Source organism: Taudactylus pleione, unplaced genomic scaffold (assembly GCF_031769625.1).
Source record: "Taudactylus pleione unplaced genomic scaffold, aTauple2 ptg000105l, whole genome shotgun sequence".
Classification (NCBI taxonomy): Eukaryota; Metazoa; Chordata; class Amphibia; order Anura; family Myobatrachidae; genus Taudactylus; species Taudactylus pleione.
In genome coordinates, this window is record NW_028284507.1 from 9,854,314 (window position 1) to 9,873,747 (window position 19,434).

General features: G+C 43.8%; 1 protein-coding gene across 1 annotated transcript in view; it reads left to right on the forward strand.

Moving 5' to 3' along the window:
* Nucleotides 1-4,405: 4,405 nt before the first annotated feature.
* Nucleotides 4,406-19,434, forward strand: part of LOC148525569 (hexokinase-2) — a 49,923-nt gene continuing 34,894 nt past the window's right edge. Inside the window, exons 1-2 of the mRNA XM_088470839.1 lie at nt 4,406-4,576; nt 15,203-15,365. Coding sequence (XP_088326965.1) covers nt 4,514-4,576; nt 15,203-15,365 — 226 coding nt within the window. The 5' untranslated portion in view covers nt 4,406-4,513. The remainder of the gene's footprint in view (nt 4,577-15,202; nt 15,366-19,434) is intronic.

Genomic DNA, 19,434 nt, shown 5'->3' on the forward strand with positions numbered 1-19,434 from the left:
TCTTTTAACATGTATCAGCTAGTAATAAATAACCTGTGCATCAACTTGGATATCTGGAAAACATTCACTGTTAGAGATGCACTGCTATAGAGCCCAATATGTACATATATGTCCAGGGCAGTACTAGGTTGCTCCCAGGCTCCCGGACTTGCTCTCATACTCTGGAATGGTGCCCACATCTAATATAAAAACATTTAGCTCTGGCAGGATGGTCCTACTGCCACATCTAATGGCTTACTGTGATCACTGGTCCTGTATACGCTGGAATTAATACACACAATACACTTTGTATGATGCATATTAAAGCTGGATAAGTGCTAATTTTACCCTCTTCATGGACTGGCCCACTCACTCTAAAATCAACCATTTGGAAACCCCCCTCTAGAAATCCTGCGTTTGCCACTGCTTGTAGTGCCATATTAATAAAATTACTTTGAACAGAGGTATTTGTATCAAGACCCCCTTAATGTACAGCATTATGTACTAGCAGTTATAAAGACTATTGCAATAGTCTTCTTACTGGTCTTCCCAAAAACAAGCTATTGCCATTACAATCCATTATGAATGCAGCTGCGAGGCTTATCTTCCTTGCCAAACGTTCATCGTCTGCTGCCCTGCTCTGTCAGTCCCTCCATTGGTTGCCGGTTTCTACCGTATTCAATACAAAATACTTTTACTTACACATAAGGCTATTAACCAAACCACACCAACATACATCTCTTCACTTATCTCAAAATATCTCCCAACCCGACCTCTCCGCTCAGCACAAGATCTGCGTCTCACATCCCCACGCATTACTTGCTCCCATTCATGGTTACAGGACTTTCTTCGAGCGCCACCTACTCTATGGAATGCCTTACCACGCAAAATAAGACTTACATCTAGTCTCCAATCCTTCAAGCGTTCCCTGAAAACTCACCTCTTCAGGCAAGCTTATCAGATTCCAGAACCACCCACATAACCTTCATAGCTTCCATGTCTTATTACATCCCCATTCACAGTCCACACATAACCTCACACATTGTCTTTCTTTCACATCATCCTGACATTTGGCCTACATTCCTGTGTGACTGGATCATGCAGCCCACCAAGAAACTCTGCAGTCTGGCCAGACCAAATTGCAATATATATAGCACCTATCCTTGTGTATCAATGCTTATTTCCCTATAGATTGTAAGCTTGCGAGCAGGATCTTCCTACCTATATATCTGTGTGTTATTACCCAATTTTGTTATATTAATGTTTCCAATTGTAAAGTAAATATTCAAAAAAAGCAACTAAATATTCTGCGCTATATAACAACTGATAATAAATAAATAAATAAATAAATAAAGAGCTGCTACCAATAACAACATATGACAAAGAGCTGTACTGAGGCAGCTTATTCATTCACACCAGTCTCTGCCCATTTGAATTTACAATCTATTCTTCCTTCCACAGGTTAAAAAATGAATGCTGGGGCTCCAGGGCCAATTTAGCTGGAAGCCAGTTAACTTACCAGTTTATTTGGACTGTGTGTGTGTGTGTGTATGTTTGTGGGGAGTGTACATGAGCATGGAAAGTAAAATCCATTAGCATCTAGCCCAAATCTCCAGTGCAGGGAGTGGTGATGCCAGCTACTGTGCCATTATGCCATCCAAATATCCTGAGGGGCCTATTTATCAAATAATATATGCTCGATATCCCTTTAAAACAGCCGTTTTGGGGGAGGGGGGAAGGGTTCACACAAATATTAAGGATCTCCTGAATGTACCATGGTGGGACTGCAGCGGATATCAAAGACAGCAGAAGCAGCCCCCATAAGTTTCTATGCTAGCCTGTTGGATTTACTGCCTAGCATTAGCCTGTTGTAGCCTATAGGTTACATTCGCAAAACTTATCGGGAGAGGGATCCACAGGATCAGTGATGTGTAGTGAGATCAATGGCTGGGGAGGCACACATGGAGATGGGTCTGAGTGCTGTTAGCCTGTCTCACTCCCTATTCACTGTAACTCTCCCCTCACTACACTAAGCTTCAGTGTCCATTGATTCTCCTACCTGCATCACTGTGTCTTCTCTTGCTGCTGACTGAGCTCCTATCTAAACACTGTAGTGCACTTCCTGGTCACATGACACATCCAAGGTGTCCATCAGTGGTTAAGGCACGCCTCCCATACTCAGAGGCATGCCTCTATAGCTCTCTTTCTGTGCAGCTTACTGCCCGTGGTGTGGCCTTGCCCCCTGCCGCGGCAAACAGTGTCTGACTATACAGATAGCTGATATACAGGTCCCTGCAGTCCCAGGGAGCTCCATATAAAAATTATTACAATAAACAAAGAAGATGTTTATAAGTTATAAATATTTTCTTTGTATTTTTCTAATCATTTTTATAACCAAATCTCTGGAGTCTGACAGGCGCTGACTCCCCTGCCTACACTGACTGCACGTCCCTGCATAGGATTCAGGCAAATAAGGATTCCTTATTGCTGTGAATTGCAGCCTAAGGAATCCTTATTTTAAGGGTCAGACCACACCACATAAATTAATAAATATGCCCCTTAGTCATGAAAGGGTTATTGTCTTATTTTCAGGATAAAAATGTGTGTTTATCTGTTCACTGTTATCTGCTGTCTTGTTTTTTTGTGGTAATATTATATTCAGTACATACTAATAGTACAAAGCATATATTAATCTAATATCAGTTATCCGTGTGGCTAAATCAGAATGCGGAGTCCTGTGGCTATGATGATGTAGAGCAGGGGGTTATTATCAGGGCTGTAGCTAGGGTAGTGCGGCCGGTGCCATCGCACAGGGCACCACAGGTCAGGGGGCGCTGTTTGGGCCTGTCAAATTTCTGTTTATTATCATTCTTGCTTGTAGCTTCCTCTTATTTCATCCCCAGCATCTCCTGGCCTCCCCTATCTCTTCCCTGGCCCTTCCCCATGAAGCCATGGCCCTTTTTTGGGTGCATTATGTCCCTTTGAAAAATGAGGGGGGCGCCAATGCTCTTTCTGGCACAGGGCACCAAAAAGTCTAGTGACGGCTCTGGTTATTATCAACCCTAATCCTCAAGTACCGCCACCATGTAGTGTTTGAGAAATTCTTTAATTTTTTAGACATGCGCTGAAGCCAGTACAGGGGCTGCCGCTGTGCACATTTGAGCAAATCTATTTAGCTGGGTCGGTAACTATCCACAGACAGCAAGCCACAAAACATGACCTGTTAGTGGTACTTAATGATAGTGGTAGAGAACTACTGATGTAGAGTATATGAATAGCATGTTCTTTCGTTGCTACAGTTTCCATTACTGTATATCCTGTATGATTGGATTGTATTTTCACCATTGATTCATTGTAATCCCCAGACTGCAGTTGTTGCATGACTGACTGTACTCAAAATCAGAAAATGAGTTTCATTTACCACGTGCAGCCCAGTATAATTCTATCTATCTATCTATCTATCTATCTATCTATCTATCTATCTATCTATCTATCTATCTATCTATCTATCTATCTATCTATATACAGTGTGTAAAGTATATAGACGTTTCTGCTCTTGATTACAATGGGCAGAATATGTGACAGTGATGCAGCCACTGTCCGGTGTAACATCAGTGATAATCCCCCGCACACAGCTGCCGGTGAGTGAGCCGCCCTCACAGTGGGGAGCAGTGTCCGGGGACATCGCGTGATGCGGGCGGGGCGGGTAGCACCATAGTCGCGGTGTCTGGGTGACACACACTATGGGGATACACGCTGCCACCAAGGCAGATAGTCACGCCCACCCACCGGCAGATCGCCCAATCAGCTACCTGCTTCTCACACACCCCATCCATAGCCAATAGCGCGCTGTGCCGGTTCCTGCTGGAGGCGTCTCCTGTAACCCCTGCAGCTCCGGGTCCGGCTGCTGCCCCCTCACACAGAGCTATGCGTATAATCATTATAGTGTGTAATATAATACAGGCAGCACACACTTCCTGCTAGCTACGTACTGTGCATTGTATTTTCTTGTGTATGTCCTTATTGCTGCTAGGGCTTACATGGGTTACTTATTTATCTATTCTATTACATGTATAATGTACAGTAGAGTGATATACATAGTCTGTTACAGAGGAAGGAGGAAGCTGCCGATGATATTATTATCACCCTTAGTTAATTTTAATATAGTTCTTTAAATTAATATAAATATATGAAAAAAAATGCGTACACTCCTTTCATCCTGCATCGGCCTGCACATACCGGAGGCTGGGTACTGCATGATGACTAGCACAGCGCTGGCTGGGTGTGAGTCACAGCAGCAGTGTCAGAGGGGGTGTGTGTGTGATGGACGTGTCGGCCGCAGGGAACGGGTTAAGGATGGGGAGCTGTGACGTCACTAGGGGCTTGGCTGCAGGCATCTCACTGAATGGACCACATTGTCACACAGAGAGCAGAGTGAGGAAAAAGCCGGCACTGCTGCTGGGGAACACAGGGACAGCATACCACAAGGAAAGGCACTTATACAGGTCATTCATAGTGAGAGGGAGAGAGAACCATGATAGCATCCCATTTACTGGCATATTTCTTCACAGAGCTCAACCATGATCAAGTACAGAAGGTAAGTATCTATCTATCTATCTATCTATCTATCTATCTATCTATCTATCTATCTATCTATCTCATATGTATCTATCTATCTATCTATCTATCTATCTATCTATCTATCTATCTATCTATCTATCTTATATGTATGTATGTATGTATGTATGTATGTATGTATGTATGTATGTATGTATCTATCTATCTATCTATCTATCTATCTATCTATCTATCTATCGTTGGTCTGTCTATCTATCTATCTATCTATCTATCTATCTATCTATCTATCTATCTATCTATCTATCTATCTATCTATCTATCTATCTATCTTATTGCATTTGTAAAATAAAGTGCAATTGCTAGGAATGGGTAAAGGATGACATTCTCTCTAGTGAAATATAGAAATGACCCTGTCCCCTAGCACACATCACCTTTCTTGGTTTAATAGGACAATGATGTGATCAGCTGAGTGTATGATTTCTTTGCAGCCCCAGGTAACCTATTGTATGTACAGTAGACCAGGTGTCAGTAATAACAGTAAGTGACAGGGACATTCAGGTTTGGGGGGGATAGAAGTCGCCTCCACTGGGTGGTATGAAACTCTCTGATGGCGTCTTAGTAACTTGGGTTGAACTTCCAGTAAGAGAGTTTCGTAAGAGGACACAGGCTGCCAACAATTTGCACATTTATAAAATGTTCTGAGCCTGCTAGCATTCCTTATAGACAGCTTAGTAACAGAGTTTATACTAACATGGTAACAATATAATATATATATATATGTCACCCAGAGTGAGTGGGGAATAGCTTGTACTGAGCCAGACAGCCCCACGTGTTCTCAGGTATACATGTCATGGCTGATCTATATACTGTGAGTAGAACCACAATGTAGCATCTAGTAGTGACTGGCCTTTGGCAAATATGACCTGTAAAACAAATGAGGGTTAGACCATGGCAATTACTTTATAGGTATTTCCCAATATGTGAATCCATCAATGTGTCCTTTGCTATTTTTTCCTGTCTTTGTAAATGAATTGTCCTTTGCTAGGGTACAGCATATGAATAATGAAGCAACCCCTGAGTGGGATTTCCCCTACTATAATGTAACGTAAGAAGAACCCACTAATGTGCTTAGTTTCTACATCAAGGACCAACCATGGTTATAAAATGGAAATTACAATTCAGGAAGTAAAGTGGAAATTCACTAGATGTGAACCTGATGTCCTCTGTCAACATTAACTCTTTCCTGCTATGGTAGTCTCAGTGTAACTAATGTCTTCTCATGTACCATGTCTACTAAACAGGCCTCTGCTTTATATCTGCAGCAGTGACATCTCTGCTCCTACCCTGAAGAAATACTGCACTTCTGCAAATGCTTATTCCATCCTATGCATTAAGTATCAAGGTCATGCTTACATCTATGCTGGTCTATTCCACTTCAGGCCACAGCGCTTTTTTAAATCACTTAACTCATTATGCGCCAGTCATACCAATGTCAGACAATGACCCAAGGCACATACTGTACTATAGCAGTATGTACAATCTAATATGACCTGTATGTCAGGTACTGTAGAATGCACGCGCATAACTTGAAATCATGGTTTCAGCAGAAATGTCCTTCCTCCATTTTTATTGCCCATGTGAATGTTCCTGTGGCCAATTTATTAGGTTTATAGCACTGTGCTGTGTTTAGTATTGATGGGTTGCTAGGGGGTTCAGAGAGAATTCCCTTAGGATGCTCCCTCACTGGTGGAGATGCTGAATTAAGGTTTAGACATGCGGAAGGCAAGATGACCTTTCAGGGAAACGAGAAGGCTCATGGGGAAATATACATGTACATGTATGTAAGAACTGTTCAGTCAATTAGATGTAGGAATAGGAGCAGTTATCATTTAGAAAATCCTTATTTACTATACTGGCATCAACCATATTAAGCAACAGCAGTGCTGAGAATTTAAGATATGATAAGTTACATATATTAGTTTTTTAATGTATTTGTAAATGGAATATTGAATAAGAGGAATAACTAATGTTGCTATTATGTGCTCTTCAGGAATTCAGCATGTGCCGCACATTCCTGTAAATTTGTGTAACCTACATTTCCTATTAGAAATCCTGACGTCTACATATCTGCATTACAGCACAGCCTTTCCTTTGTGCCCTCCCCAGTCCTCATGTATTGTCCTAAGAAGGGGGATTTCCTTACCAGAAAGTCTGTGACTCAGTGGAACTGTCCAATGTCCAACAATGCAATTGTCCAGGCAGAGCTATACTAGAGACTACACTATGTAGTGCATGAGCTGTGCATGAGCTGGTATCATCACTGACATGACAACCATAGAGCTACAGTACGATATGCAGGCATCCTACACGCTGCAAACCAGAGAATGACATCTAACATGGTTGTTAGTTACTGTAGTTGATGGAGCAGGATTCTCGATCAGCACAGAGCTTTATGTAATTCATATATTCACCTAGTTACTATAAATGCTGGATGTAGCTGGGAAATAACCAGTTCCCTATAAGGGAGAATGTAGAGCTGATAAAGTATGTAAATGGAAATATAACCACAGTGCAGTTGATTCCTTATTTGCTAGTGTCATCCCATCAGATCATACCAAGATCTAATGGTTTCCTGCCCTACCAGCCTTCTGTAGAGCGAGGTGATAGATGCATATGTAGGGTCTAAAATGTTGGAGGCTCTAATGATCCACAGTGTGATTGGTTACAAATCAGGTCACGTGCAGAATGCAGGAGGCTTGAACGAACCTGCATTTAGTCACGTTTGACTTTCTGACATCATCTACCCAGATGTAGAACTCCCCCCGCAGACATGGCTCATTCATGGCTGTCAGTCTGTAGCACTCCAACACTCCTGTGTTACAATAGCATTAATGACTGATACATTGTGCTATACAACCCATGACAATCCCTCTATGTGCTGCCACTCTGCGGCCATTCTCCCTCCTTGGACCTTTCTCCCCATATCATGATACACCATATGTAACTCTAAATCAGCAAGTGGCATTTAAGACACTTTTTGTTTTAGTGTCTTTTTTCACTATAATGCTGTGTGAATGTTATATATAAATTAGAGGCGCACCGAGGATGCATTGTAATAATGATACAAGCCAGCGCTGCTTACTTGGTGTCATTATTTGCTACAGCATACACTTTCCTGGGGTCTAGGGGCGACCGGTGGTCGCCTTGGCGTTTTTCCAGTGCTGGTTCCTCACATGCCCAGCAGAAGGCCCACAGGACTTACAATACAAAGCCCAACCATTGGAATTAAGTAATACATTTATTTATGTATATTAGTAGCTATGGGTATCCTGAAGGAGATCAGGATACCGGCGTTGACATCCCTGAACGTCCGGACCCCGGTAAGTATTGCAGTTTCCCCGTGGATGGGGGGGGGGTTAGGTTTAGGCACCCCTGGGGGGAGATTAGGGTTAGGTACCCCCTGAGGAGGGTTAGGCTACTGGGAGGGGGGTTAGGGTTAGGCACCTCTGAGGGAAGGTTAGGGTTAAGCACCCCCCTGGAAGGGTTAGGTTTAGGGTGTGGTAAGGGGGGGTTTGGGTTAGGCACCACCGGGGGGAGGTTAGGGTTAGGCACTAGGGGGATGAGGTTAGGGTTAGTCATTCAGCCTCCGGTATTTCATACCCAGGGCCGGATTAAGGTCTGTGGGGGCCTCTGGGCAACAAACTTGTGGGGGCCCCTATATACCACCGTTTCTCGTCACCCTAGGATTTTTTTTTCTTTCTATTCACCTTAATGCCCCTCTTGCAATGCCCACTGTAGAAGTGCCCCTTATGCAATGTCCTCAGTAATGGTCCCCCCTATGCAGTGCCCCCTGTAGTAGTCCTCCCTATGCAGTGCCCCCTGTAGTAATCCTCCCTATGCAGTGCCCCCTGTAGTAGTGCCCCTTATGCAGTGCCCCCAGTATTGGTCTTCCCTATGCAGTGCCCCTTATATAATGCCCACAGTGGTCGTCCCTATACAGTGCCCCCAGTAGTTGTTCCCTCTATGCATTGCCTCAGTAGTAGTCCCCCCTATGCATTGCCCTCAGTAGTAGTAGTCCCCTATACAGTGCCCCCAGTAGTAGTCCCCCCATGCTCTGCCCCCAGTAGTAGTCCCCCCTATACAGTGCCCCCAGTATTAGTCCCCCCATGCTCAGCCCCCAGTAGTAGTCCCCCCTATACAGTGCCCCCACTAGTAGTCCCCCATGCTCTGCCCCCAGTAGTAGTCCCCCGGTATGCAGAGCTCCCAGTAGTAGCCCCCCCCTATGCATTGCCCCTTGTAGCACCCCCCCTATACAGTGCCCCCATGAAGTGGCCTCCCTATACAGGGACGCCTGTAGCGCTCCCCCCCTATGCAGTGACAGTGCTGCCCCACACGCACACAAAAATAAAAAAACTTACCTGAATCCCCGCTCCTGGCGCGAGTCCCGGCTCTTCTGTTGCATAGATGGGAGAGACGTCAGCGTCATGACGTCTCTCCCATCATCACCAGCTGCGGGGGGGGAGCCGGAAGGCGGCGATCCTGAGTGAGCTCCAGCCGGCTCCCTCAGCTGAAGTCTGTGTGACTCTCATCGGCTGCTGTAACATTCACACAGCTGCCGCCAGCGGCTGTGTGTATGTCGCTGTGTAGTGTGGCCACGGTCACTACGCGGTCTACACTACACTGATGGAGGGGACACTAGCGGCGGGCGCAGACAGCGCACCGCTGCTAGTGGGGGCCCCTCCGTGTGTGGGGGCCCAGGGACGACCGCCCCTGTCGCCCCTCCTTAATCCGTCCCTGTTCATACCATTTCAGTAGCTATAATTATAAATGGCTGTGTGGCATAATGTCTCATTGCAAAGTGGCTGGTACTAACTTTAACACTATCTTGGATATAGTGATACTGGAGTAGATGTACTAGGTCTTGGAGAGATATAAAGTGGAAAGAGATAAAGTACCAACCAATCAGCTCCCATCAATTTCAAACACATCCTATAAAGTGACAGTAGGTGATTTTATTGTACATATTGTGAGTTATTGTGCAGCATTTCACATAGTTTGGGAGTACTTAGAAATTCTCCCTGTCACTGTGTAATGCAGTATATTAACTACCTCTTCGAGCATCAGGCATTTACCATATTATGTATAACACAACATGCTCATCAGGGGAAGGTCATAGGACTATGCAACAGTAGGTAATAGCAGCATGGACATGAGTGTCATACATAAACTATGTGTAATGCAGACACGAGGGCGCTGAAATATATTTATAACAGGAAGCAAACCAGGTAGGAAGGTCTTAGAGAGCAGACAGAAAGGAAGCCATGGTGGGCTGTGCTCTGTTGCATAGATGCTTTATAACGTTATTATTACTAGCTTATAATATTCTTATAATATTGTGCTTACGTGCCCTGTTATATTTTCTTCCAATAGGGGCCTATTTAGCAAATTCATTCTGTCCTTAAACATGTATAAGCGGCAAAGAGGTATCAGAAGAAGTATGTAACGTAGCAGACGTCTCCTGTATTCAGTACAAAAGCGCACACTGCAGCCACCCCACAGTTCTCCATGGGGGCAGCGACATGGGGCTATTTAAAAAGTTCTGAAAAGCTTAGCTTTTCATAGCTTGTCTCCATTAGCTAACACCATCTTTAGATGGCATTAACCTGCTTTTCCCTTGCAGAGAGCCCGGTCAGATAGGGATCTCTCATCCCACTTTGGTGGGCTGGAGCTCCTCACTCCCATTTTCATGATGGTTTTTGCCATGCACATGTGCAGCTTCATCAGGTCTGAATCTGGCAGGATAGTGATGATGGAAGCTGACACTATATTTCACAAAGAAAACATTTATTCAGATGCAATGTCCTGGCTGTGGTCTCTCAGTATTTTGCCCCAAAGCTTGGGGGGAAAAATATATCAAACCTTCTAGAGAAGAGCATACAATTGGAGACAATTCCCATAACAACCAATTAGCTTCTAGCTAGGATTTATCAAGTACATTCTATAAAATGATAGGTAGAAGCTGATTGGTTGCTATGGATAGCTTTTCCACTTGTCCTCTTCTTCACTCTTTAGAAGGCTTGATAGAGCTCCTCCCTAGGAAACAGTGATGACCTGGTAAAAATTGTGCATATTGATTGATTTGTACATATTGGGGCAGATGTACTAAGCTCTGGAGAGTGATAAATTGAAGAGTGATAAACTACCAACCAATCAGGTCCTATCTGTCATTTTTCAAACACAGGGGTTTATGTACTAAGCCTCGGAAAGAGATAAAGCCTGAACCAATCAGCTCCTAACTGCAATCTTACAGGCTGTTTGAAAAATTATAGTTAGGAGCTGATTGGTTGCTACTTTATCTCCGTCCACTTTATCTCTCTCCAAGGCTTTGTACATAGACCCCCACAGCCTGTAACGTAACAGTTAGGAGCTGAGTGGCTGGTAGTTTATCACTCTCCAATTTATCACTTTCCAGAGCTTAGTACATCTGCCCCTGTTTTAAGCAGAGTTTTGTACAGTAGTTAGATTAATCGCTTAACTAACATTAGATACTTGCTATGTAGCTTATAATGTGTAAAAATTAGTGTCATAATACAATTAAAAAAATCAAACATTTCTGCGGTTTGCTGCAGATGTGGTATTATTATATTTTCTTTTCTCTTCATCCCGTTCAAATGATGATCTTCTAAAAAAAAAAAAAAAAAAAAGTGTCACGTGCTGATAAATGGGCTGGACGAATGATAAAATAATAGTAAAAAATTACCGATGAAGGTCAGTTACTACAACGCTTTCATAGTGAGTCACAGTACAGAGATGAGTGCTTCAGTGAAATACGTGTGAAACTGGGGACTAGAGAATATATACTTATAGAAGCAGGATGTCATAAGATAAGAAGTAAAGCAATAACACTTCGCTAGCACAAGTCATCCATATTCATAGTGACTGACTTAAAAATCAAATAGAGTTTGGCAACTTTGCAGGATCCCAAACTCCATGGCTCTATTTGTGACTCAGTGGTAACCGTTTAATGGTGCGTACACACGGGACGATTAAAATGCACGATATGTGACTCAGTGGTAACCGTTTAATGGTGCGTACACACGGGACGATTAAAATGCACGATATGTGACTCAGTGGTAACCGTTTAATGGTGCGTACACACGGGACGATTAAAATGCACGATATGTGACTCAGTGGTAACCGTTTAATGGTGCGTACACACGGGACGATTAAAATGCACGATATGAACGATAACGATATCTATCATATCATTATCGTTCATATCGTGTATCTATCATATCATTATCGTTCATATAGTGTATTTTTTGGTCCCGTCCAACCCACCAACAACCTGCGTTATCGTCCACGGGCGATGGACGATAACGATATCGTCCATCGCCCGTGCACGCAGGCCAACCTGGTCGATATCGACCAGGTTACTATAGGGACCCGCAATTGTTGTTCGCGGGTCGTTGGCCATCGTTGGTGGGTTGGTGGTATGTTGGATGATCGATATCGATCATCCAGCCCTCCGGGAAGGTGCAGGACGATCAGCCAGCGATATGGTTATCCCTGACTGTTCGTACCGTGTGTATGCACCATAACATCTTGTAACAACTTTGTAGTACAGATGGACGTTACTGAGAGGATAATGCTGAATAATTGCTGTTTTACTCATTTATTTTTTCTTACCCTAAAAAAAAAAAAAAAAAATCAATATTGTCATGTGTTAATTCATTGGTATACTGTATATAGACTGTAAATGAGAATAAGTGAAGTAGTAGTGTATGACTGGACTGTCGTTTTATTCTAACTAAGCATCAGTGCCCCATTTCCGAGAAACACCACTTTAATTTGGGAAGTTCCCCCCCATCAGCTTCGCTCACACACATTTCTCACATTCACATTAGAGCTGAAACCAGACACTCGAGCTAAAGGAAGCTGACTCACTTCTCTTCATACTGTGCAGTGTAAATGCCATGATCCTGATGCAAACTGAGCATATGATAGTGCAAGAACTGGAGGGAGTGGACAAACGCAGACATCACATGCTTAGATAACTGACCGGTTTCCAGCAAGGCGTGGTATCTTACACAACAATTAATAGCCTATTACTTTCCGATGAGGCAGTTCATATCTTATACTGTGTACTCCTAATAGTCTCTTATGGACTCTTTACATCCCATACAACATACAGTTTAAATTATAGATGTTCTGACATGGAGGATCACTATGGGTACCCCTGATTTTGCCTGCTGAAGGTAGTCAGGGTTTTTTAAATAGCCGCCGCAGGTGCATAAATGCTGCTTTGCTAAAGTGGTGAAGAATAGCACTTAGGTTTTTTCTGGGGAAAAATAACTATGCCCATCAAATTTGGGGTACATGAAAATGGGTGCAAGCATAATTTTAAGTCCCTAAAGTAATTTTTTAATATTCTCCAAAAATGCACCTGCCGCTAATAGCCGCATTCTAGAAAACACCTACCACATACTTGGGGACCCCCCGTGAATCAATTTTGCTAGTTTAAAACTTTGTTCCCCAATATATTTTTTTTTGCCCCAAAATTAAAGTTAATTTTTTGGGGTGTCCTAAAGATTTTTTAAGATTTTTTTGACACAGATTACTTTTAGGGGACACTCCCAGGGCTGCAGGCTATTTTCCTTAAGCCTGCACCTCTAAACCCCAATTCTGCACTTTTTTTCGCCATGTATTACATAAAGAAAAGTTATCCCCGTTTTTTAACAAAGACTTTTCGCAACGGCGAAAAGTCTTTGAAATTGAATATGGGGATACTTGAAATAGGCGAAGATAACGGACTTTTCGCCTCTAGTTGAATATGGCCCTAAGGGGTAAATTTTCTAAGAATCACTTTTGGCCGTGTTTATTTAAACACAACCTGGGTAGCGCTGAGATTCGCATGACTTTTTGGCCACCAAAATCACAGATTTACTAAGAATATAAGTGTTGTATAGTGTGCGAGTTCAGTCTTCTTGGCCCCTTCTCAATAGACTCTGATCTGTGCAGCTCTTTTGTGCGTACAGTATAAAGAAAGTGTTAAAGCATAAAAAAATCATTGTGGGGTTCCCCCCCCCCCGACCTCTGAGCCCATTCTGGTGCTGGAAAAACAGGAGGAAAATGGCGTAGGGTTCCTCCGTATTTCCAGTAAGTAGCACCAGGCTCAACCAGCTGGGAAGAGGGGGGGGGGGGGGTAATACCATAGCAGGGACACACACATCATGGGGTTCACCTTGTCAAAGCATTTTTTATCCCCAAACTGGTCACCACTACCCTGGGATACCTCAGAAAGTGAAAACCCCACAAGATAGGGTTCTCACCTCCCGAGGATACCCGAGGTCTGAGGTGAAGCCTGGGGCTATTCCCTGCACCCCTGTTGGAAGCGGGTGCAGGGTTAATGGGTGAGAGTTATTAATATTGTTCTTTATGGTGGGACTACAGGTCTCCGCAAGCGTGCGCTGGCACGGCCTCACTTGGAGAACCACAGGTAGCAGGTGGCTAACACCATCTGCAGATAGAGTTAGCTGCTATAACCTGTACGCTACAGTTGTGCTGAAGATGTATTCGTATCTGCATATCTCTGCCTAGCAGTATGGACTGTGCACATGCGTAGTAATATGTCTGTGCATGTGTAGTACATACTCCTTCTTTGCCACTGCAATAAGCAATCGGTGAAGGAGCTTCCTGTATGCGCTATCCCAGTATGACATCAATGGTAAATTGTCCCAGTAATTCATCTGTTATTGCTGGAATTTCATGTGTTCTCATAGTATACCAACCTAACACACTGCTTTATATATACTGACACAGTTACCTCAGAGGCTTGCAATCTAATTAGTACTTGTAATTAAGCTATTTTTTATCAGACTGTATTTTTAGCCGTCTCTCTGTTGCATTAAGGTTACATCTTCATTATCAGAGGATTAAACTACTCCTCCGTTCAGACTGAACAACATCCTGTTACCTGAAGTGGTAACACTTGACTTATTAGGATCATAGGGAGGATGCTGACATTACAACATGTAATAATTATGGCCAAGCTATAATTGCTGCTATTTCTTTTTAACCAGAAGTAAATGTGTTCCTAAATCTTTCCTCAAGGCACTTTGTTAAACCTGTGATAGGTGTGTCCTTTTAAGCTTACTTGCTTGTTACGTGCAAATAAACATGTCGGCGTAATAGATGTTAAAATATACAGAGCAGTAACTAGACTTTTTGGTGCCTTGTGCCAGAAAGAGCATTGGCACCCCCCTCATTTTTCAAAGGGACATAATACATCCAAAAAAGGGCCATGGCTTCATGGGGAAGGGCCAGGGAAGAGATAGGAGAAGCCAGGAGATGCTGGGGATGAAATAAAAGGAAGCTACAAGCAAGAATGATAATAAACAGAAATTTGACAGGCCCAAACAGCGCCCCCTGACCTGTGGTGCCCTGTGCGATGGCACCGGCCGCACTACCCTAGCTACGGCCCTGAAAATATATATATATTTTTTTTCCATCAAGCCTGTACATAAGCCTTTGAGTTTCTTGTGGTAACACAAACCATTATAAAGACACATTTCTATCTATAGAACAATTTTCCTAGTCTATGTGAATTGTTTAGTATTATCACCTGTCTTCTCTTTGTCTACAGGTGGACAAGTACCTCTATCATATGCGCTTATCTGATGAGACACTCTTGGAGGTATCAAACAGGTTTAGCAAGCAGATGGAGAAAGGACTTAGGGCAGAAACCAACCCTACGGCTTGTGTGAAGATGCTGCCCGCCTTTGTACGATCCACTCCAGATGGGACAGGTAGGGACTGAACTGTGTGATTTAAATGAACTAAGAAATGATCTGCTGAAGGTCACTTGGGGTCAAAAATTATACAGGCAGCTTGTTTATGGGGGAGATGTATCAAACCTTCGAGAGAGTTGGAAAAGTTGCCCATCAGCTGATTGGTTACTATGGACATCTGTATCACTTTAATCTCTCTCTCTCAAAGGTTTGATGCTGTGGAATCCTGTGGTCGTACATTGCTAGTAAATCTGAGACGTATATTATATTTGAATTCCCCAAAGATAATGCTATATGCAAATAGTTATATCTTATTATGCTTTTTGCAGCTAGCCACAAACTTGACGGTTTGTTCACAATTGGCACACGTGTGACCTCCAAAATGATTCCCTAATCTGTTGATATTGATCATAACGGGTGGGAAGAAACCCTGATGAATGCTTTGACCTGTGTTCAGATGTCAGCCAACAGGAAACATAATTAGTTTGTTTTGCCTATTCTACAAACAACCACGTCTGTAGTCTTCCATATGTGTGGCCAAACTGGGCACAGGACTGGTCATTTTGTTGTTATTGAGTTCAAATGACTGAATTACTACGTTATCACATGTGACTAGATCTATGGTTGAACTAAAGTCAGTTTTAGAAGAGTACGCGGTTTTTATGTTGAAAGTCACTATGTCGACACAACAATCCCGGCGCCAGTATCGCGACACGGTGCTATTGCTACTTAGTCCCTGGCGTCACTAGGGGGGTGCGAGGGGTGCGGGCCGCACTGGGTGACACCATCCAAGGGGGTGACACCAAAATAGCAGAGCTGCTCTGCTATTTTGGTGTCACCCTGTCGGATGGTGTCACCGTGACATGGAGAGAGGAAGGGGAAAGATTGTGGGCTGCCCCAGCAGCTGCAGGAGCACTGGGCAAGCCCACTGTGTGCCGAGAACGGGAGGCATTAACGCCTCCCGGATCGGCACACATAGGGGGCGTGGCCACGCCCCCTTTCGTGAAGCCATGCCCCCTTTCGAGCGCACGCGCCTACGGCGCACAAAGCATTTCAGTCCTACCGCACCGGGTGTCACAGAGGCGAGTGACGCCTCTGACTTAGTGCATTTTAACCATGTGAGTATTTTCACTTTTATTTAGAGATGTTCCGGTTCGATTTTACTCGGATATGTTCAGATCTCAAAAACTGAATTTTATTGACTATCGGCTATCACGTGGTTTGGATAGCCAATAAAATGAATCCGAACTAATCCAAACTTGCGATAATTTTGTCGAAAAGAGCCGAGTAAATCTGAGTAAAACCGGATCCGCACATCACTACTTTTAATATGCCATATTTGTTGCTTTTAACCAGCCCATATATCTCATTTCTTTCTGACCAATGATAGGGAGGCAATCGGGAAGCTGACTGCCTATATACCGGCAGCCGGCGTCCCGACTGTCTTATCCCGGCAAGGGTGAAATGCCGGGCGTCTAGATGTAGACGCCCGCATTTCCCCGACGCCGGGAGACCGGCGCCCGGCATCACGATCGTAGTGATGCCGGGTGCCGCGAGCGGATAGCCGCGGGGGGGGGAGGGTTAGGTTTAGGGCTCCCGGGGGGGACTTAGGATTAGGCACCCCCCCGGGAGGGTTAGGGTTAGGCTCGGGGGAGGGAGGGTTAGGGTTAGGCACCCCCGGGGGGGACTTAGGGTTAGGCACCCCCCCGGGGGACTTAGGTTTAGGCAGCGGGGAAGGGGGTGGTTAGGGTTAGGCACTTAGAGGGGGGATTAGGGTTAGGCACTTGGGGGGGAATTTAGGGTTAGGCACCCCTAAGGAGGGTTAGGGTTAGGGGGGTTAGGTTAGGTTAGTAAATACTCACCTCTCCACGATCGGGATTTCCAGCGCTGTCGGGCTTCCGCTGCGTCGCACTCTGCTCCTGTCGGGCTGCCGCTGATGGGAATCGAACCGCCGGCCAGGCGGCCGGCGGTATTTCATACCAGTCCCCCAATGATACATCCCATAAACAGTGACCCCTTCAGAGGAACCATACGCAGTAAGACTCTGGAAAATAACAATGATTTCCCAATAACCTTCTTATCACTATATATCCATATAATATTATTACCACATATTCCTTGGATTACCCTTAAAGTATAGATGACACTGGAACTGACTACAAGTCCCAAGAGCTATGAGAGGGTTTCTGTTACCTGTAAGTCCTAGAGACCTGATATAACAGCTGAGCATAGTTTCTGTCACATGCGATGATGCACATTGTTGCTACGGTAAATATTGTATTGGTGAGTCTCTGTTTCAATCCAAGGTGTATTTTGAGGCCTTCCAGCACCTAGTATATCCCAAATATTTACAAGTGATAATAAGAGACCAGAGGAACAGACCTGCCACGCCTTGGCATTTTGGCAGCTCTCACAATTATGCAAACATAATAATGCCTTTGAGGAGTGTAACCTCTCCCAGTTGAAAACAGTTAGTGCAGAGACTCAGGCAAACAAAACCTTGGCCATGCCAGCAAAACGCGTCGCTGCCACTTTGGTAACATATAACTATCATTGCAATTTAATTTAATCAGTTTTCCAAAATGCAAATGTGGACATGTCTTCTAATATGTTCCTAGAACTATGCCGATTATGTGTGGTAAGAATATAATGACATTATAGCATCACAGGCTACAAACAGCCGCAGTTTACTTAATGCCGCATAATCTATTGGGGTCAGTCCCTCACCATACAGTGTGAGAACCCTGCTAAATCTTTCAGCCCTTCTCCTTCACTTAGCTAGCTTGTAAAAGGTTGGTAGCAGATGAGAGGAAGAGACGCAGTAAACATGCAAAAAGTTAAAAACCTAAAGGCACTGTATGACTAGAGTAAGATATATTGTATGTCAGTTTATACAGCAGATTCGGTTCTACTCAGTTCTGTTCGGATTAAATAACCAAATCTTATTGGCTATCCAAAACTCGTGACAGCTGATACCCAATAAGATTCGGTTTTTAAATCCGAACGGAACCGAGTAGAACCGAATCCGCTCACCCATAATTCAAACTGGTAGGTACAAACTTGCGCTATATTGCTAACTGCCTCCCCCTAAGCTCTGTCTACAGAGTTTAGGGGGAGGCAGTTGATGAAATGTCGGAAATGGATGTAAATAAAAGAGTTAATAAAAGGTATGCTAAATGTAATTTGTAAGGAACCCAGAAAGGTGCATCCACCCATATCGACGAGATTAGATACCACCCTAACACCTGCCTTAATCCATGAGGAAAAACAAATGGGATTGAAACCCATAGAGAATGCTGGATTAAGCCACACAGGAGTAATGCGGAATGGATAGGAAGTAATTTCGTAGTAAGATTTACAGTAATCCTAAATAGAGCATGTGAAGGCAATAACTGGGTGTAAATGAGCAGGCTTGGGTCTATCAGATGCAGCCAGTCCCGCACTAGAGGACATAAAATGAATGCTGCATGAAGTAGCTTCCACTTCCACCCACCTAGTTATCTGGGAAGATACAAACTAAGCTATTGCCTGACTTAAACATCTAGGAACCCATTGCCACCATTGGTAGTGGGGCGACGGAGAGTGAGAAAGCTAAATGGAGGTTTAGATCGCAAAACAAATTGGACAAACCACATGGATATTTGTGATAGAGTCAATTTAGGGACAGCAACAGGTAGGGTCTGGAAGAGGTAGATTAGCCTGGCCATAAGATTCATCTTAACTGACACTATCCTGCACAACCAGGAAATAATGGGATCCCACCAACAAACGAGAGCTAGTTTAATGGCTTTAAGCATAGGGAGAAAATGACCTGCGTATAAGTTATCGTAACGACTTGTTATATAAACTCCCAGACATTTGATTTTAGAGTGTTTAGAATTGTAATTGTGATGCAGGAGATCCAGGGACATCGGTGAGATATTGAGGGTGAGGGACTCAATTTTCGAAAAATTGATTTAATAGCCAGAGAGTGAACCATAGACAGGGTCTGAAAGAGTTTGGGAAGAGATGTATGAGGTGAAGTTAGAGTTAGGAGAATGTCATCTGCTAAGAGGGACACTTTATATTCAGTCTTACCAAGTGACAT